General features: G+C 45.8%; 3 protein-coding genes and 1 long non-coding RNA gene across 25 annotated transcripts; 2 read left to right on the forward strand and 2 right to left on the reverse strand.

Moving 5' to 3' along the window:
* Nucleotides 1-761: 761 nt before the first annotated feature.
* On the reverse strand, nucleotides 762-3,886 carry TTLL3B (Tubulin tyrosine ligase-like 3B). Of its 2 annotated transcripts, none has more exons than XM_001357371.4 (4): nucleotides 2,257-3,886; nucleotides 1,331-2,202; nucleotides 1,052-1,267; nucleotides 762-989 (listed from the first exon to the last, which is right to left on the reverse strand). In XM_001357371.4, the coding sequence occupies exons 1-3, from the start codon at nucleotides 3,581-3,583 to the stop codon at nucleotides 1,112-1,114; spliced, it is 2,355 nt and encodes a 784-aa protein (XP_001357407.3). In that variant the 5' UTR covers nucleotides 3,584-3,886; the 3' UTR covers nucleotides 762-989; nucleotides 1,052-1,111. The 2 variants fall into 2 exon arrangements, with proteins under 2 accessions (XP_001357407.3, XP_015035490.2); XM_015180004.2 differs by having other exon boundaries at nucleotides 762-1,007; nucleotides 2,257-3,885.
* An 801-nt stretch (nucleotides 3,887-4,687) lies between these two features.
* Nucleotides 4,688-12,577, reverse strand: Liprin-alpha (PTPRF interacting protein alpha). Of its 3 annotated transcripts, none has more exons than XM_001357370.4 (14): nucleotides 12,377-12,577; nucleotides 11,533-11,835; nucleotides 11,357-11,458; nucleotides 10,939-11,268; nucleotides 10,751-10,861; nucleotides 10,381-10,668; nucleotides 10,058-10,186; nucleotides 8,713-9,636; nucleotides 8,035-8,657; nucleotides 7,775-7,977; nucleotides 7,603-7,710; nucleotides 7,228-7,547; nucleotides 7,052-7,168; nucleotides 4,688-6,985 (listed from the first exon to the last, which is right to left on the reverse strand). In XM_001357370.4, exons 2-14 carry the CDS (start codon nucleotides 11,779-11,781, stop codon nucleotides 6,896-6,898), a joined length of 3,594 nt encoding a protein of 1,197 aa, XP_001357406.4. In that variant the 5' UTR covers nucleotides 11,782-11,835; nucleotides 12,377-12,577; the 3' UTR covers nucleotides 4,688-6,895. The 3 variants fall into 3 exon arrangements, with proteins under 3 accessions (XP_001357406.4, XP_033235193.1, XP_033235194.1); XM_033379302.1 differs by having other exon boundaries at nucleotides 10,046-10,186; XM_033379303.1 differs by lacking the exon at nucleotides 10,058-10,186.
* An 838-nt stretch (nucleotides 12,578-13,415) lies between these two features.
* Nucleotides 13,416-17,086, forward strand: homer (protein). The gene is given in 7 exon segments (XM_001357369.4): nucleotides 13,416-13,577; nucleotides 14,148-14,436; nucleotides 14,499-14,956; nucleotides 15,018-15,096; nucleotides 15,159-15,434; nucleotides 15,490-15,624; nucleotides 15,677-17,086. Coding segments are annotated over 7 exon segments (1,689 nt in total). The 5' UTR covers nucleotides 13,416-13,572; the 3' UTR covers nucleotides 16,124-17,086.
* Nucleotides 17,087-18,075: 989 nt separating this feature from the next.
* On the forward strand, nucleotides 18,076-19,271 carry LOC26533733 (uncharacterized). 19 transcript variants are annotated; one of them, XR_004469010.1, is made up of 7 exons: nucleotides 18,078-18,283; nucleotides 18,342-18,442; nucleotides 18,501-18,601; nucleotides 18,660-18,760; nucleotides 18,819-18,920; nucleotides 18,979-19,103; nucleotides 19,165-19,271. It is a non-coding gene; the product is annotated as an uncharacterized lncRNA (long non-coding RNA). The 19 variants fall into 19 exon arrangements; XR_004469021.1 differs by having other exon boundaries at nucleotides 18,118-18,132; nucleotides 18,359-18,442; XR_004469020.1 differs by having other exon boundaries at nucleotides 18,118-18,132; nucleotides 18,370-18,442.
* The last annotated feature ends 66 nt before the right edge of the window (nucleotides 19,272-19,337 follow it).

Genomic DNA, 19,337 nt, shown 5'->3' on the forward strand with positions numbered 1-19,337 from the left:
ACCACTTGCTTTTATTTTCGTACGTTTCCGTTGCAGTTTTGTTGCCATTTTGCCGCTTGCTTCGCCCACGGCCTTGATCCAGCACATTTTTGTGGCTTTAAAACGCAGTTTTTGGGCATTTTTCAAGTTTAAACACTGCACCACTAAACGACACTTCTTTCGCGACATTTTGGCCTTTAATTTATCACTATTTTTAGGCTTTTCTGGGCCCGAAACGCGGAGCTGACTTGGAAACGCACGTGCTTGCGGTGAAGAAAAAAAACCTGTGTGAGAGCGCGAGTTCATTTCGTGCTCTCCTGCTCGTCTTCCAATTCGCCTCTCCCACTCTCTCGCTCTCTTTTGCTAATTGCTTGCTCATCTCTGCGCTCGTTTTGCAGAGGGAGATCAAAAGAGTGTGTGGGTGTGTGTCACCTGTTGGTGGGAGTGAGATGAAAAGCGAGAGGGCTTAAGCTTAAACGGTGTAGGTGCAGCGGGGTACTCGCGCAATCTTTCTTGTCTCCTTCTTCTTCTTTAGTTGTTGGAGTAATGGAGTGTGGGTTGTGTCACCTGTTGGTGGGAGTGAGATGAAGAGTGAGCGGGTGTTTAGGTGCAGCGCGCATTCTTTCTTCTCTCCTTCTCTTGTTGTTGGAGTTGTTAGAGAACTTATTGCTGATACAATTAAAAGTTTTCTGCCTCCCCTTCCCCCCCTGCTGCGGTACGTTCCCCTGATCGTTCCAAACATATCTGGTGCTATTTCTAAACAATTATAGTGCTCGTACGTGTTACGTTTCACATTTTTTATCGACAGCTTTATTAAGAGTCCTTTTTATATCCTGTTGATGTGCCGTTAAAAGAAACACTATATGATTTGCAGATTTCTGTGTGTTCCATATTAAAATGCTGAAAGTTGAATTTCACTTTTGTCCAAAGTGCCGTTACTTCCTAGTTAATTTTATAAGCAGAGCAGGGATTCCCGTACAGACCCCTCCAGCTCCAAAACATAAAGGTCTCTAGGGTGGGGGATACAGCTGCCTCGTGGGTTAAGTGATGTCCAAGATATCAGTGTACTTACCCCTTGCTTATATTTGCGGTTGTGCCATCAGTTATCCAGGTACAGTCCTCCCAAAAGCGTTCACTTTGGTGCTGTGTACTGTAGTGCGAGATTCTCGCGTGTGGATGAGGTGAGGATCGGCTTGGGTCCCACATGTCCCACTTGTTGCGTTACAGAGACCTGCACCGAGGGTGTCCCCGAACTCGCCTTCGAGGCAGTAGCGCTCTTTGCTGTTTTCTTTTGGGGGGAAAACCAGGGAATCCTTGAAGATTGTCTGCATTTTTTGAGCACCCAACTTACCTTCTTCTTGGAGGAGACGCTTGCCTTGGCCACTTTGGCCACCTTGGCCACTTTGGGCACTTTGGCCGCCTTGGCCACTTTGGACGCTTTGGCTGGGGACTCCATCCTGTCCTTGATCTTGTCCAGCTTGCTGCTCGCAGACTCCCTCACTTTGTTGAGTATCTTGCGGAGCATAAGGGTCCGATTGTTCGGCTTGACCTTGGGTGGGAGATTCTCGAAGATGGTCATCTGCTTGCCGTTGAGCTCCAGGGGGTGCTGGACATCGGCCCCATTGTTGACGGTGTAGTTGACCTCAAAGGCTCGCTCGAACAGACCCGTGGGGGCCTGGGGATTCTTGGCCAGATCCACCACCACGCGTATGCAGTCCTTGATGACAACAGGACAAATCCTGGACGTAACCTCCGTCGAGGGCGACAGATCCGGCGTTGAGTTGATCTCAATCAAGATGGGGTTGAATTGCTCGTCCAGCATGAAGTCGCAGCCATACAGCTCGAAGGCGTTCTTCACCAGTTCGGTCTCGTCCAGGCTGGCCATCACCACGGCCACCAGATTCTGTTTGAAGCCATTGTAGATGTTCGCCCACGTACCCTCCGGAGCACCCACATGCCGCAGATGCGCCTTGAACTGTTCCAGCGACCACATGTTGTGCTTGGGCAGGCGGGGATCGCGACTCAGCTTGTTCTTGTAGCGCTTCTGCACGGAGTTGTTGGTCAGATGGATCGACTCCCGCAGATCGTCCAGGGTGTACTCCTGCGAGCTGAAGCGTAGATAGCAGTCGCGGTACGTCCAGACGGTCACCTTGGACTCCCCAATCGTCAACAGCATATACTGTCGTATGTCGAACTTTGTGCGATACACCAGATATGGTCGTTCTGCAAAGGCAGGGGAGAATGAACCATGGGAATCCCCTATTGAATACCACTCACCTATGTACTTCTGGACAATGTACTTTTTGTTCTGATTGTTCGTTGTCCACTGGAGAATGTCGTCCAGACAGTTGCGTATGACGATGCCAATGCCTCGGGACTGATAGCCCGGCTTGAGGATCCACAGATTGCGGCTGCCGTCCCAGCTGTAGTCGGGACGCAGGCCCTCGATCTGGTCGAGGTATTGCCTGGCCAGGCGGGCATACTCCGTCATGACCTTTTCGTTTACCCGGAACTTGGCCTGCGACTTCAGGACATCCGCGGAATGCATCATGAAGCTTTGGGTCTCTACGACTTCGGCCGGGGTGGGTGACTTGGCCCGTGCATCGTCGAGGGAGTAGTGCTCCGCCTGTCTGACCATTTGCTTGACCTTGGACAGGGCAAAGTCCAGGGTGGTGCTCATGATGCTGCCGCTGTCCGCATCTACCAGCTCTGCGGGCTTGTGATCCACGATGTAGCGCAGCAGGGAGCGCGCCTGGGTCTGTTGGTAGTCCTCGATGAAGGCCATGCGCTCCTCCACGTTGTTGCCGCCCAGACGGTAGAAGCGCGGATAGCTCATGCCGCAGACGCCGTCCTCGCGAAACCAGCGCTCCTGCTCGGCGCACCCGACCAGACCCACCTTCGTGGAGAAGTCCAGGAAGTGGCTGCGCCTCACCCGATTGCGGTATGGCCGCACCTCGGAGAACTGATCGCGCTGGCCCTTGCCTTGCCAAATGAAGAAGGAGGGAAAGTGATTGATCATCTTCGATATGACCACCGTCTCGTAGTCGTTGCCCCGCCGCGCATGGTCCAGCAGCGCATCCTCGGACATGGACTGCAGCTTCGCGTACCGCGTGGGCGGCAGCTTCTCCAGCCAGCCACGCCTCACCAGGGCCCGTCGCACTGTATGATAGTTGCCGTACACCGTGAAGATCCTCCGATTGCGATACGCATCGATCACCCGCGTCCGGTACACGTTCCTCAGCTGCCGCTTCTGGGCGTCGGGTGCCAGAGACATGGGTGTGGTGGCCCCAGAGGTCGATCTCTGGACCGATATGGACCGTGCCCGTGCCAGCAGTTTGTTGATGCTATCCTGGTCATAGTGGCCGGCCAGCATACCCCTTTGCGGTGTGCTGGCTGCCGACCCCAATCCGTAGCTGCTGTGGCGGGCGCTGGCATTCATGTTGCTGCTAGTCGGCGGCTTTGGCACCGAACACTGCTTGCACAGCTGCACCAGCTCAGCGTCCAGGTTGTGGATGAGCGACTGGATCTTCGAGACGGGATTGTAGTACCGGTGAGTGCGATTAGTCGTGGCTGCCCCACTCTGCATAGGCTGGCTGCTGGTCATGCTGCTGGAAGAGGTCCTTGGGGCGGTGGCAGTGGCAGTGGCAGTGGCAGCGGCAGTGTCGGGCTGTGTGCTTATGGCAACGATTGAGGTGCTAGGTGCTAGGTGCTAGGAAGTCTGGTGGTCTGTTGGATAATCCGTGTCCTCTGTGTGCGGTGTGTGTTCGTTGCCAAAGCAGCTGGTCCGCCGGCTCCAAATTAACGAGGAATTTTGAAGCTGAAGCCAAACAATTTCGAACAGTGGCTCATTCACAGACGAAAAATCTTTATTGACATAAAAAACATTTCCTATCATACAAAAAGCGAATTTGAGACAAAAAATTAAAAACTATAGTCGTGATAAAATCAAGTGAATAAAACTGGAGAGGCACTGGAATCGAAGGTTGCCCCTGTCGAAGTTCGAAGAAAAGGAAGAATAGCTTTGGTTGCCAAAGCGTTGGATAACCCCCTTGCAGTGGTAGGTTTTCTATGAAAGACGTCTGATCATGTTTATCCAATTTGGATCCATTCTCTCCCAAGTCTAGCCATCTACAATCTATAGTATGTATAAAAAGGGTCTATTGGTTTGTGGATGACTTAAAAACTGGAAAAGCTCTGACCTGATTGAGCTTAAGTTTTGAGAAATCAAAAAATTCAGACCCAAGATGGTTATGGGCTATATATGGGGGGATATGGTGGGAGCTCGGCAAGGGCAGGTACCGGAGAAGATCAACTAAAGATATGGCGGTAGCGGGAAACCCACAAGTATTGCAAAACTAAACTTAAATGAAAGGTTTTCTTTGTTTGGCTCCTCATTTCTTATCCGAAACGTGATAGGCTACAGCTAGTATCTTTATGAATAGTACAGTGGTTGTACTCCAATGTACTTCAATAGCCTTCCCATGGGCCAATAAGCACCGAACTCAAATTATACCAAACCCCTTAAATAATTTAAAAAGTATACGTACGGAAAACAGCTCCAATGCGCCGATCACCGATCATTCATAGAAGATCCCTCGTTGGTTCCTCAACGAATGAAACCATTTGTTTTGGTTATTATCTTTTTTTTTGTAATAAATTTTAATTTATAGTTATATTTTCTTCATTTTGTTTTAGCTTTTGTGTGTGTTTTTGTTTTGCTTTTTGTTGGTTTGCTTGTTTTTTTTTCTCATCTTTTCAAATATATATGGTACATATAAAAAACTCCTAAATCGGAATTTTACGCCTTTACTAAATTGTTAGTATTGTTTTTCCATTTCCGCTTTCCATGCTTTTCACAATATTATTTTTGAAATATATAATAGTATTTACATATGCTGCGTGTAATCATCAATTTATATATTTTTTAGTGTCATTATTTTTACTTTAGTTACTTTAGATCTTCTTTTCGCGGATTATTCAACAAAAAGTCAACAATTAAACCAATCAATCGATACTCGATCCGCCCTCGATGGATCCGTCCTCCGTTTAAATTAACTTAGATCTTGCATTAGTACTCGTATTTAGTAAATTTAGGGTTACACATCATAAATATTTGCTTTAATGCTACCGTCGTCGTTTACATACATAAATAAGTTTTGCCCTTGTTTAGAAGTTCTTTTACGCATGGTTTTTATGTTGTTATTAATTTTGCTAATACGTTTGAAATAATTTCATTAAGTATGCTTCTTGTCTTGTTAGTATTTGTTATAGTTAGATATTTATACTTGTCGTACAACTAAATTTAAATGTTTATACCTCTTTTAATCATACGTACATATTGGTTTTCAACTTAAAGACAAGCGTTAGTTACGATTTTGGTTAGAACTTAAAAATACGTAATGCACAGAACAGAAACATCCAACAACTGAAGCAGTATGTACGGGGCATGGGGCATGGGGCATGGCGCATGCATGGACATGCAGGCAGTTTGTGTGCTTTAAATGTAGATCTGCACAAATAAGTACATCAGAAAATAACTTAATTTCCGAGGGTTTCCGAACAGAAAAGACCTTAAACGTAACAACTTAGAAAATGGAAAGGGGATTTTTTTTGGGGGTTTGTTTTGAAAAACAATGGATATGCTTTTAGATTGTGTTTTGAATATTATTCGTACGAATTATTTAAAGATGCCAAATAATTGTATGATGCTCGAGTTAAGAGAAAGTTTAAGCACAGGCTAAGAGTTAAGTTTTTTTATAGGTTTTTACGTTTTAGGTTTTTAGGTTTTTAGTTTTAGGTTTAGGTTTAGTTTTAGGTTTAGTTTGCCCTTAAAGCTTGTTCGATTACTGGATTCATCTCGTATGTATGTATACAATATATAAGAGTGTGTGTAAATAGTTGATTTTTCAATGGGCGCTTGCGACTTATTCGATCCACCTCTTCCACTTTCACCTCCACTTTCCTCCCTCTTTTAATACTTTCTTTTGTTAGTTACACGTATGCTTGATAATATATTCTATATATATATATATATATATATATATATTTACTGTTTATAGAAGTGAGCTTTATATATGTGTTTGTGTATCGTATATATATATATATATATATGCAGCGGTTTACTATATATGTATGCCTGATTGTTGTGCATGTTGTTCTTTCAGTTTTTACGATGTACATAAAAAAAATTAATACAAAAGAAACTGTACTTTAAATGAATTATAAATAAAAAACTGTACAAAAAATGCCATAAAAATTATATAACAAACAATGTTTGGTTACGAATTTGGTTCGAAGCACGCCTGTCTCTCTGTCCGATCTCTGAACAATCATAGCTATATAAAACAAAATACTGTTAGTCTATTGCAAGCCCAATTACACTATATCGTTTATATATATATACAATATATGTGTGTGTAAATTATATATGTCACTTGGTAAAAAATATAATAATTATAAACTGTTTAGCTTCTAAAACTTGTACACGGCAGCGGCAGTCCACTGCAAAATCCCGGGCCGAACCGAACCGAACCGAACGAACTTGATCTCGTACAATATTTCCTATATAGAGTATGTGCTATGTCTTGTATACATTGTCTTGTTGTTGATTTTATGGATATATATACGTATATGTATGACTATGCGTGTATTTATATATGTATATATATATATATAGATATATATATATATGGATTAGACGTGCATCATGCTGCGGGGGAGTCTCTTGCGTTGCGTCTTTCTTGTTAGAATTTTTTTGTGGCTTTTAGTTGATGCTAACATTTCATATCTGTCTCTCATTTCTAGTTCTGGCTTAGGAAAAAGGTCTTTTGCCCTGGTCTTTTTTTTTTAGTGCCTGCTTGGGTCTGCTTTCGCTGAATTACTCATCCACCGATGTTGTGGGCGGACTGTAGCTGCATCAGGATGCGCTTCGCTGCTCGTTCTCCGGCCTCCGATCTGTGGCTATTTGCAGTAGATTATTGAACTCCGTATCGAGTATTTGGCGAGCCTAAAAACGATATGACATTCGGTAATCCTTAGGGTTTCCTTAAAAAAGGGTATAAGGTGCACTCACCTGAGCATTTTGTGTGGGTATCTGTAGGGCCAGTCCCATGGCAGTGGCATCGAAGCCCTCATCCAGGGCCATCAGTGCCCCATGCACACCCGATTCGAGCAGATTGTTGGCATATTCCTATCAAAGAAACCAAATGTTAAATCCCCCTTCGACTCTTTGCGCTCCTCTGCCCTTACTTTAAGTCCTATGCTGCCCACCCAGCGTATGACGCGTTCATTGCTCCACACCAGCACATCGCACAGTCCATTCTCGCTCATCTTTCGCCTGTGCTCCAGTTCGGTGCGATCGTAATTCAAGCGCTTGAGCATTGAGATGCCATACTGTAGGCTGGTGCGATGAAAGCTGTCCACCATTTTCAGCTGGCCGCGCAAGTCCTTTTTGGTCAGATGGTCCAGCATGCGGGCATCCACTAGACACTCCATAAATGTTGTGCGATATTGCGGCAGACCCAGTCCGGGCAGCCAGTAGTTGCCAATCCACTCGTGATTCATGTCGCCTAGATGAAAAAACAGAGATTAGCCATCATCCGGAGACTCTTTCGGAGGGCTTACCAAATGCCAATGTGGTTCTGGAGGTTTGTGGCGCCGAGGGAGAGGTCAGTGAAACCATTTCCTGTATGGCCAAACGCAATTTGAGCCTGTGCAAAGGATTGCTAATGCCTAAACGCGAGAGACACAACAATTAAAGCAATGATTGGTGGGAGGTTTGAGGCTAGCGCCTTACCAATCTCCCGCTGTATTTCCGTATCGCTGAGGGCACTCATAATGGCACCCGATTTGACATTGGCGCGACAGGCGGCCACGTACCAGGCGGGCATGCCCACCCAAAGCTCTAGCCAGGCCACAATTGTGGGACCATTCCACAGGGCAAACGGTGTGCCCGCCTTCATGGCCTCACCCAACAAATCGTTGCGATAGTCGTGCTCTCTGTGAAAGAAACAGGATTATTATGCAAAGATCTTCAGCAATTGTTGTAGGCCTTACTTTTTCTGCCTGCCATAGTCGACGCTGCTGATCTTTGATCCCTGCGCACTGGCAATCCGCGGCATCATGCCTCCCGTCATGCTCATGGCATCGTAGTTGGAGTCCACTTCGCTCAGGCCGATCGACAGATTGCCGATGGACATCATGCTGGGCGAGCCATCGGGCAGCGTGTCCTTGACGCCCTTGACCTTTTCCTTTTTGCTAAAGAAACGCCCCAGCGAGGACTTGATGCCCTTTTTCTTTTGCACCGCCGCAGCGGCGGCCTCTCTGGACACACCCGAGGTGGGTGTCTGCAGCATGGACATGGAGCCCATGGTGTTGTAGTGGCGGAGCGACTCCTGGCTGCCGTAGCGCGAGCTCAGAGGCGACAGGCCGTAGCTGCCGTGAGTGCTCATGGCCATGTGGTTGTGGTTCTGGGAAACGGGCGCATTCGGGTTCAATCCAATCGAGCGACGACGCAGCTCCTCCTGACTGTGGGCCAGGGCCTGCGCCACACGCTCCAAGCGCATCGAACGGGCCGTCAATGGTGATGCAGCGCCGCCAGAGCTCGAATCGCCAGTGGTGGACATCCCCCCATGGAGTTCCTCGCGTGAGGCATCGCTGGACAGCACGGGCAAGTTGAGCTGAAGGAAAGAATCGTTCAAATGGGGACTCCAGAATCGAGTAGGGATACCTTACCGTATGATATTTCTGCATGAAATCCCTTTGAGGGCTATTCGGAGTGCTCCTCCCACTCATTTCCGGACTCTGCCGGTCCATGGATCGTCCGCGGGCCAACAGATTCACATGCTCCAGGCTGCCGACCCGCGATTCCAGCTCCTCGGCTCGCGCCTCCGTCGATTGCTTCTCCTCCTGGATCAGCCGTATCTCATTGTTGATGGCATCCAGCTGCTCCTGCAGCATCATGGCCAGCGTCTGGGCGTCCGTGTGTCCCGATGGCGACATCATGTCCGCCGACGCGGCCGCATACAGGACATCGGCGTCGTCACAGTCCTGGGCACTGGTCACCAGCTCGTAGGCCTGCTGGTGGGCGTGCGCCGCCTGCTGCAGCTTCTCCCACTCCTGCTCGGCCATGGACCGGGCCAGGGCGTTCTCCTCCGTCAGCCGCGACTGTTTCTGGCGCCGCAGCGAGTGCGTCTCGAAGCTGGCGTGCGAGGCACTCCGCGAGAACTGTCCGCTGCCATCGACCACGCTGCTGGGCGACAGGCTCCGGGTGAGGGCCTCCGTCTGCTGGATATTGTAGGCGATCTCCTGCTGCAGCAGCTGCCGCTTAAAGTTCTCAATCTCCAGGCGCGTCTTGGAGAGCTCCTTCATGATCTCGCTCTTCTCATGGTGCAGCTCCTCGGCCACCTTGCGCGCCTTCTCCAGCTCCTGCGTCAGGGCGTTCTTCTCGTCCAGGGCGTGCATGCGCTCCTTCAGATGCACCTGCAGCCGCTCGTTGGACTCGGACAGCAGCTTGTCCACCGTCGAGGACAGACGCAGATTGTGCTCCTCGTTCATCTTGAGACGCTGGTTCAGTCTTACAACCTCCGTGGTCTTCTCATCCAGATTCGTTTCCAGTCCCCGTATACGATCCTCCGCCGATCCATGTCTCTCTTGAGCCTGAAAGCGGTTTGGTTTTTGTTTTCGGAGCCAAAGAAAAGGTTTAGTAAATCACATTCCACAAGCCATAAATGTTGTAACGAAAATTAAAAGGAAATTAGTAGAAAATTGTGCATGGAATGAAAAGCTAAAAGTGAGGTTTAGTTTTTGTCTGATTTTGGTACGGAATAGGAAACGGAAGAGAGTTCATTTTCGTGTGCATTTAAAGGATACATAGATACAGAGAGAGACAGTCAGATAGATAGATAGATAGATAGATAGAGAGTTTGTTCTTGTTTTGTGTACAAAAAGAAAGAGCTATATAAAGTACATAGAATATATAATTTGAATTGAATTTGACTGATACTTGGTCATCGTACATATATGGGAACCTGGCCATGGCGCGCATATTAGTTTGTCGAGTGCATACCTTATTTCCTACCTTAGTCAACGCCTCCATGCGCGCCTTCAGCTGCTCTTCCATGTCGGGCTGAAGTTTGGCATGTTGGGCAAGCTTCTGTTCGGATAGCTCCAGTTTCTCCTCAATGGCTCCGATCTTTTCCTCGTGCAGCTGTTCGGTTTTTCGGTATTTTCCGTGCGTGCGCGCGTGTTTTTTTTTTTTGTGTTGTGTTTTGTTTGTTGAGGGGGTAGCAATAACGTGGTTGGGTTTCGATTAGATGCAGTTTTATTAGTTACATTTGAGAGGCGGGAACCCGTGATAACCCATAGCCCATAGCCCAGGTGCAAATGTTCGGGTGTACCCACCTTTAGCTGCGCCTCCTTGTGCCTTAGTTCCTGCTCCAGTTTCTCGTTCAGGTCGTGCAGCGACGTGGACTCGCGCTGCGCGTTCACATAGCGCTTCTCCAGCGTGGTTATGCGCTCCTCCTGGTCCTCCTTTTGGGCCACATTCTCGCGCAGATCACGCTGCAGCTTGGAGCACTGATCCTGCGCCTTGCAGTGGTCCTTCTGCACCCGCGACATATTCTCCTCCAGTTCGCTGATTTTGTTGTTCAAATCGGAGACACGTCGCTGCCATTGCGACAGTTCGGAGGTCTGTGAAATGGGAGGGAAGGGCAGGGGGGAATGGTAACACATGTTCGGCAGATGCTGTGTGTGGCTGCCTGCCGCCTCTCACCTGCTTCTCGATGATCGTCTGCAGCTCGTGGGTTTTGGCCGCATAATCGTTGAGCTCATTGGCGTCCCCATTGACGCCGCCGCCAGCTCCGCCCACGCCTCCGCCCGCCATCTACCGAAAAACAGAAACGAGAAAAGATTTTAGTACCGGGCTCCAGCCGACACGGTTGATTGCAGCTGCGTACGCACCTTCTCTTTCAGGCCATTCTCAGTGCCTCCACCTGGAACGGAGCCACTCCCTGGTCCCGCACCCGTGCCGCCCGCCTTGTACTGCGTCAGCTCCTCTTTGGTTGTATTCAGCTCCTCCTCCAGCACATTGTTCTTCTCGATGGAGAGGCGCAGCCGCTCGCGCACCTTCTCGTCCAGCGCCTTGTGGTGCTCGAACAGGGACTTCAGGGCTTTGAGCACTTCCACTTCGCTGGAGACGCCACTCTGGGCAGCAGCCTGACGCTTCACCACTGTCATGCGGAGGGAGCGCTCATGCCGGGACACCAGGCACTCCAGATGCTCCAGTAGAAGCTGCGGGAAAGAGAGACCCACATTTAGCAATGGATTGGGATTTGGGATGCACTTCACGGCGGGGGGTGGAATCCCCAAAGCTTCTTACCCTGGTGTTATTGCGTTCCGCCTTGAGTTCGCCAATCTCCTCGTCGCGCTCCAACAGGGTCTCGCGTGCCTGTGTCAGCTCCTTGGTGAGTGTGGCAAACTCCTAAAAAGCAAAAAGGAACCATTACGCTATTAGTATATCCTTTCATTTGGGAGGCTCCACTGCACTCCACTTACCTGCGGCAGATTGGCATTGATTTGACGCTGGAGACTATCACGCTCCTTTTCCACATCGCGCAGCTTCCCTTCCGTCTCGCCCAGCCGCTCCTGCGCCTCACGCAGGCTGTCCATCAGCTTGTCCCGCTCATCGAGCATGGAGACCATCAGCTGCTCAAAATTCGCATCCTCGCCGCTGAACTGCGAAGAGCGCTGCGATATGCTGTCCTCCGAAATCGTGGGCATTACGTCGCACATCATGTTCCACATTATTTACTTGGGGCACGCCAGAGCACGCCGCAACACACACATAGGCATGCAACACTACACAGAGCAAGAGATGGAGAGAGAGAGGAGCGTTGAGAGAGGGGAATACCAAAATTCCAATCGGAATTTCGGTCGGAGAAACATGTCTAATGAGACTTTTATTTTATCATAGGCGCCGCATTGATAACAAGTTTTTCTACACACACACATACACGCACACTCGACACACGCTCAGAGTCACCCACGCACACACTGGCATGCACAGCATATACACACACATACACAGGAGCACGGCACGCACACGTCTCTTTCGCACAAGTGACATATTTTTTATCATAGGTGTGTCGCTCTCAAGCATTTTATAACTACAATTAACTGAAACACACTTCATTCCATTCATTAAAACCAACAGCTGGTCTATATTTTGGCCGAAACGCCTTTTCACCTTTACAACTCGTATATGGAGGACGGCTTTTATGCAAAAAAAAAAAAAAAAACGAAACGAAACGGAGGGGGGAAAAGGGGAAACGAAGAGTGAAAAAAGAGGCAAGAAAAAACTCTCCCCTCCGCTACGGTGCTCCGACGCAGCAAAACGTACCCCAATCGATCGCGAGGCGGCAGGGCAGCAGCAGCAACAACACCTTTTGCCGCTGTCTAGCCTTTGCATATGTCCTGGGGCTCTATTCTTTTTGCAATTCCTTCAAAACTACAATAATTTCCGACTTTTATCGTGTGCGAAAAAAACCAAAACTCGCGGTGTTGCCACTTCGGTGAAAAAGATGTGACCATAAACGGAGAACGAAAAAATAGCAAATACGAACTTACCTCGCTATCTGGCAGCATCGTACAGCAACATTTATGCTGGCAACATTTGAATTTGAAATCGAACCGTTAACAAATAGACACGTACCGACTGGGAAACATTTTCGACGTATTCGCTGGTCTAAATTTGAATTGCAAAGACACTTTTTAGATTCACTGAAATTTAAGAATAAATATAAGCTAAATTCGAAAAGTTATGCAAAAATATCTATACACGAAAATATTTCAGCTAAAAATGAATCTTGGAATCGGTAGCAACTTTATTTGCGTAAACCAGCTTGTATAATTGCACTATTTTTTCAAGCAAAAGTAAACGTTGGAAAGGACCTACAGGAGTAGCTATATTTATTATTATTAATAGAATTTTGTCCACCGTTTAACTCAAGTTTTGATCCTGTTTAAATAACGGGGGCTTCAGTGGGCTAAGCACGATTTTTATCGGTATATTTGATTGAACAAGTGTGACCGTTTCTGGTATTTTTAATACTTTCGGTATTATTAGAGGTAAAAATTGAACCGACGGTATATTTATATGATGTATATCGGTATATCGGTATATAATGGTATATTTAGTCGATTTCGTCAACCCATTTAATTTCATTTTCAACTGTATATAGAAATCCAATAAAAGCAAGTGTTTAAAAGAAACCAGTCAATTAGAAAATAGATTCACTAATCGGATAAAATTATGTGGGCATGGCTAAAGGTTCTATACAGCTAGTAATATTCCACGGAATATCAAAAGCGAGTAATATGTAAAATATAACTTGAATTTGTCAGTATATTTACGGTATATTTTTCAAATGAGACGGTATATTTCGGTATATTCTGAGGGTTGGTCACACTAGTCACACTGGTAACAACAAATTAACACGGAACATTTTGTAACAACAAATTAACACGGATAAACACCTGGGCCAAAGTTAATTCGTTGCCAAACGAGCCAGCAAAGCGCTAAAGCATACAAATACCATGGGGTAAGGCCTGTTTCGAGTGTAATTGTGGTTGAAATATTGAAAATTGTGTGGGAAAAATCGACGCCGTCGGTGGTGTCGCTGACATTTCCATGGTGTGTAGCGGGCGGCGTATATATACGTACGTACAGATTGTAGATGTATATATATAAATATGTGTGTGCGGTGTGTAATAGTAGGTGGGCTGTCCAATTATATATGTGTATAGAAGAGAAGAGTGTGTGATGTGTGCTTGAGACGGGAATCAAAGGCAAGGCTGCGGGGCCAAAGGCAAAGGGCTTAAGCATATAATGCAATTTAGTCGTCGGTTCGTCGCCAGTCGCCCGTCGCCCACGCAAACAGAACAGGAAGAGAAAAGAACGCGACGACGCAACGCACGGAATACGCATCCAACAGCAGCAATGTCAGCGTCTTGGTAATAGATAAGGACACGCATTAAATATTAATTAGTGGCGTGGGAGGAGGGGGGGGGGGGGGTTATAAAATGGAATTTTTAATTTAATCACACCTGTGTGCCGAACCCACCCACACTTCTTCTCCCTCTCTCTCTCTTTTTCTCTGTATATTCCACAGCGAACAACCGATTTTCACCTGCCAGGCGCATGTTTTCCATATTGATCCCAAGACGAAACGCACCTGGATCACAGCCAGCATGAAGGCCGTGAATGTGAGCTTTTTTTATGATAGCTCACGGAATCTGTATCGCATCATAAGCGTCGAGGGCACCAAGGCGGTGATCAACTCCACCATCACCCCGAACATGACATTCACACAGACCTCCCAGAAGTTTGGCCAGTGGAGCGATGTGCGTGCAAACACGGTGTATGGCCTGGGCTTTGCCTCCGAGGCAGAGCTAACAAAGGTACTGCTCGATTGGCTGTAGTTTCCCCCATCTTAAGTGTTCCCTCTTTTTTCCCGTTTCAGTTTGTTGAGAAATTCCAGGAGGTGAAGGAGGCCACCAAGAATGCCATGAAATCGGCAAATGGCTCGAATGCGGTCACGCCCACCACATCGGCCAATACTTCGCCCATTTCCGGAAGGGCCATTGGGGCAATGCAAAACGATAATACTGCCATCGATCCGCACACCGTGGAGCCGCCAAATATGAGCAATACAAACACACAGAACGCCAACCCGGACAGTCCCTCCCACAAGCTGCTGAACACCAGTGACGGCAAGCCGGATATTGGCTCGGCCACGTCCTCACCACAGCCCACTAACGTAGGAGCAGGCGATTTAAGAGGCGGCGGCGGTGGCGGTGGTGTGACCATCTCCTCGGGCGGCAGCATTGTGGGTATGCATACGGGACCCGGAGCGGGCGCCACAGCCGAGCAGCAGCTGAAATACGAGAACGAACGCCTGAAAATGGCACTGGCACAAAGGTGAGGCATGGCAGCGGATTATCCTGGGGATGCTTAAAGTATTCTCCCTTTTTTTCTGCAGCTGTGCCAATGCCAAGAAATGGGAAATCGAGCTGGCGACCTTAAAGAACAACAACGTACGCCTGACCAGTGCATTACAGGTGAGATCTCAGTTCAATTAAACCATGTCCCACACTGAAACCTTTCTCTCTCTCCTCTTTAGGAATCTACGGCCAATGTGGACGAATGGAAGCGTCAGTTGCACACCTACAAGGAGGAGAATATACGTCTAAAGCGTGAAATGGATCTGATGCGTGTGGGCGGTGGTGCTGGAGCTGCGGCTGCTGCAGCTGCTGGGGGAGCCACAGAAGATGAGCTGCGTCGCGAAGTGGCTGCTTTGAAGGCGCGCACGGAGCAACAGCAGGCCGAGCTGCTGCAGCAGGAACTAGAGCTTAAGACGGTGAATCTAACCCTAAGGGAAAAGTGCAATGATCAGACTGTAAGTGCAAGTGGAATATCATCGAAGAGCATACTATAAACATCTTTTGTTGCAGCTGGCAAAACTGAGCGAACTGAATGTGTTGTTTGCCAAGCAGCTGTCGGAGCTGTATGCCGTGCAAAAGGATATGGAAAATGTCATACATCCCGCCAAGTGCACTTGAGACACAGAGTCGGGGGTTAAAAGAAAGGTTTGCCCGGAGATCTTTCAGTATTTCGTTATCTATAAAGTGCATTCCTTAGGTTTCAGCGCAGGAACAGACAATGGCAAGCAAAACTACAACGACATCATCGACCACCACCACCACTACATCAGCAACCACAACTAGTAAACGTTATCTAAGCAATTTTCTTATGGCCGAGGCCGAGAGCACGCTCTCGAATGTCACCTCGATCCACACCCAGCTGCAGTCGTCGCTGTACGAGACCCAGAACACGGCACAGCTGAAAGCCCTCGACAAGCACTCGGCATTGCTGCAGGAGCTGCACCAACGACAGGCGGCACCGCGACGCCGCAGCAGCAGCTCCGTGGCCGCCAGTGAAGCAGCTGTCGCCGCCGCTGCCGCTGCCGCTGCGGAGGCTGCCGAAGCCGCCTCTGGTGGGGGGGCAAAAACTGCCACAATACTCGTATCGAAATCAAAAACTAAAACCGGGCTGCCCCTGTTGCTGAAAAATTCCATTAACAATTAGAGAAAATCGAAGCGAACGGAAGGAAGGAAGGAAGGAAGGAGAAAGAAGAAATTATGTAGTCAGGCGGCATTTTTGTAATCTTTATATATTGGTAGTTTGTATACAAAAAGAAAGGCGAGAAAAACGTCAAAACGGAAACAAGGCACGCACCCCCCTTTATGTAATTGTAACCCCCATGCCCCGCCACTCAAATCGTTGTGGGCTTGGATTTCGTCATTTGTATGTATAGCGTATTTTTTGTGCCCCCCACAACCACCCCCAACCCCAACCCCAGTATTTTCGAATCGTCTCAACTTTTTTAAAAGAAATTTGATTCAATTCTCGTGCGCGAATATTCCCAGTGCAATACTCGTATTTATGCAATATATAAACAACAATGATATTATATGTATGTATGTATGTATGTGCTCTACACACTTTCAGCTAATTGTTAATTAATTTTTAATGAGAGCTTGACAATGAAAACATCTGCCCAAAAACCCAAACTCATTTCACAAAGAAATTCTATCGAACAAAGCGACTGGCATTTTATTTTGTAAATGTGCTCGAAAAATGTATTCGTGTTTTTTTTTTATATGTAGTATTTTTAGACGAAACTTTGTATTGTATTTTCGAAAAACGCTAGGCAAAAACCCTATTTAAATATTTATTTATTGTATTTTTTGTGTATTTTAAACTGTATTCGAAACACCCCTCCAATCATCAATTTATTGCAATTTATACTGATAATTTCCACTAAAATTATACATAATACTACTATATATATAAAAATATATGAATTTAACGTATGTATAACTAAACAATGACTTAGACGACGAAACATACTAAAAGAAGGCGTAAAAACGGAAACCATTTATGGTCTATGAAAAGTAAAGAGAATTTTATAAATGAATGAACGCGGGAGACACAAAGTCCCAGTAAATAAACGAACAAAAAAACACCTAGCAAAGTAATTTAAACGAATACCAAGTCAAGAGTCATGTGGAAAACTAGTTTAATATATTAACAAATTATATAAATATAAATGCTAACTCGGAAAAAAGCCAGCAACAAAATAGTACATAATAAAAAATATAAAAAATAATCCTCCTTACACAGCCACACCACACCACACCACACCACGCCCACTAAAAACGGAACCCACTAAACGAAACGGTTATGAAGCGGTACAGTTTGTACATTTGCGGTTATATTCAAGCCACACTTGTTATGCCATGCAGCATTTTGCTGCACGCATAATCTATCCCAGTTGACAAGCAAATAATACAAAATAACGAAAACGAAAAATGAAAATGAAAATGTTGAACATACAAACAATTTAGCAGTTAAATAATAAAAGGCAAACGAAATGCGGAAATATACATAAATATATGAAATAAATAAAACTCAAATTCAATCAAAGTGGTTTCTCTTTTTTATAGATGGATTTTGTGGGCTTGGCACCTGCCGAAGAAAGACAGAAAGAAACAGGCATTGTTTTGGTATGATTTGGTATTAGATATTTATGGCTCATTTTCTCTGCTACTGAGACACTTTCATAATTGTAATCTTTGAGGACGAGCTAAGGGGTTACAGCAAAGTCCAACCAAAACCATTAGCCGTATTGGTAAATGCTCCTAAAATCGTGAAAAATACCCTCGATGGACCGCGATTTATCAAGAATTTACGTGTTGAAAATATTTGGCGCTGGGAAATGGCTATTTTTTAATGGAATTTAGTAATTAGTTTTCAAGCTCGAATAAAATGATATCCTTGAAGGTAAATTACTCCATGCATATGCACCAATATGATACAGTGATCAAATTTGGACGAAATCGTTGTTGGGAACAAACAAGTTTCTCCACGATTACCTTGTTCATTTTATCAAATATATTTCCCCCCGAAAAAACACAGAAACAAGCAATCCATGCCCAACGAAACCCGAGTTGTCAAATTCGTCAACGTGTGAGAATACTGAAATATTATTAGTATTATAAAGTGTACCGGCTGGAACAGACAACACAAAAATTGTAAATTTTCCAAGTTTTATTCGGTTTAAATTTTGACTAGAGATTAAGAATAAAGTGAAATTATGTTTAAGCTAGTTTAAGAAAAAAGTGAAAAACAAAAAAACACAAACAGAACCAAACAAAAAAAGACAGTGAAAAGAAAACAAAAGAGGTTCGTTTTGTAAGAAAGCATTTAGTTCCTGCTCGAGTAATAAGTTCACTCTATTTAGGCTCATCTCTGTCTAAGGCTCTACACAGGCTCTGTATGCAACACAGACCAACCAAACCAACGATGGCTACAAAAAAAGACAGTGAAAAGAAAACAAAAGAGGTTCGTTTTGTAAGAAAGCATTTAGTTCCTGCTCGAGTAATAAGTTCACTCTATTTAGGCTCATCTCTGTCTAAGGCTCTACACAGGCTCTGTATGCAACACAGACCAACCAAACCAACGATGGCTACAAAAAAAGACAGTGAAAAGAAAACAAAAGAGGTTCGTTTTGTAAGAAAGCATTTAGTTCCTGCTCGAGTAATAAGTTCACTCTATTTAGGCTCATCTCTGTCTTTGGCTCTACACAGGCTCTGTATGCAACACAGACCAACCAAACCAACGATGGCTACAAAAAAAGACAGTGAAAAGAAAACAAAAGAGGTTCGTTTTGTAAGAAATCATTTAGTTCCTGCTCGAGTAATAAGTTCACTCTATTTAGGCGCATCTCTGTCTTAGGTTCTACACAGGTCTCTGTAGGCAACACAAACCAACCAACCCAACAATGGCTACAAAAAAAGACAGTGAAAATAAAACAAAATTGGTTCGTTTTGTAAGAAAGCATTTAGTTCCTGCTCGAGTAATAAGTTCACTCTATTTAGGCTCATCTCTGTCTTTGGCTCTACACAGGCTCTGTATGCAACACAGACCAACCAAACCAACAATGGCTCCTGTATATTTACAATTACCCGAGAAACAATAAAATAACAACTAAAAGGCTCTTTCGGTAAGAAACAATTAATTAAGTTAATATCCACCATACTACTGCATGTATTATAATCCAACAGATCAACTGTGGGGCCCTTCTAATGTCTCCGTCGTTGTCAACGTCATCGACTGCAGACTCGCTTGGTTTTTTTATGAACCCATTGAAGCATACATATATTTTGATAATTACACATATTCTATTTTGATACTAATAATTATATATTTTTATACCAAAAACAAAGGGATTGTCAAC

This window comes from Drosophila pseudoobscura, chromosome 4 (genome assembly GCF_009870125.1).
Source record: "Drosophila pseudoobscura strain MV-25-SWS-2005 chromosome 4, UCI_Dpse_MV25, whole genome shotgun sequence".
NCBI lineage: Eukaryota > Metazoa > Arthropoda > Insecta > Diptera > Drosophilidae > Drosophila > Drosophila pseudoobscura.

What these genes read in the sequence shown, in the direction of transcription:
- TTLL3B (XM_001357371.4), bottom strand. Translation starts at nt 3,583, where the DNA reads ATGACCAGCAGCCAGCCTATGCAGAGTGGGGCAGCCACGACTAATCGC. An exon ending in CATTGTCCAGAAGTACATAG is followed by an intron (nt 2,203 to 2,256) that starts GTGAGTGGTATT and finishes CTGCCTTTGCAG; the next exon opens with AACGACCATATCTGGTGTAT. An exon ending in GCGTCTCCTCCAAGAAGAAG is followed by an intron (nt 1,268 to 1,330) that starts GTAAGTTGGGTG and finishes TCCCCCCAAAAG; the next exon opens with AAAACAGCAAAGAGCGCTAC.
- Liprin-alpha (XM_033379302.1), bottom strand. Translation starts at nt 11,781, where the DNA reads ATGTGGAACATGATGTGCGACGTAATGCCCACGATTTCGGAGGACAGC. An exon ending in AGACGATCATCGAGAAGCAG is followed by an intron (nt 10,669 to 10,750) that starts GTGAGAGGCGGC and finishes CCCATTTCACAG; the next exon opens with ACCTCCGAACTGTCGCAATG. An exon ending in TGACTAAGGTAGGAAATAAG is followed by an intron (nt 9,637 to 10,045) that starts GTATGCACTCGA and finishes AACCGCTTTCAG; the next exon opens with GCTCAAGAGAGACATGGATC.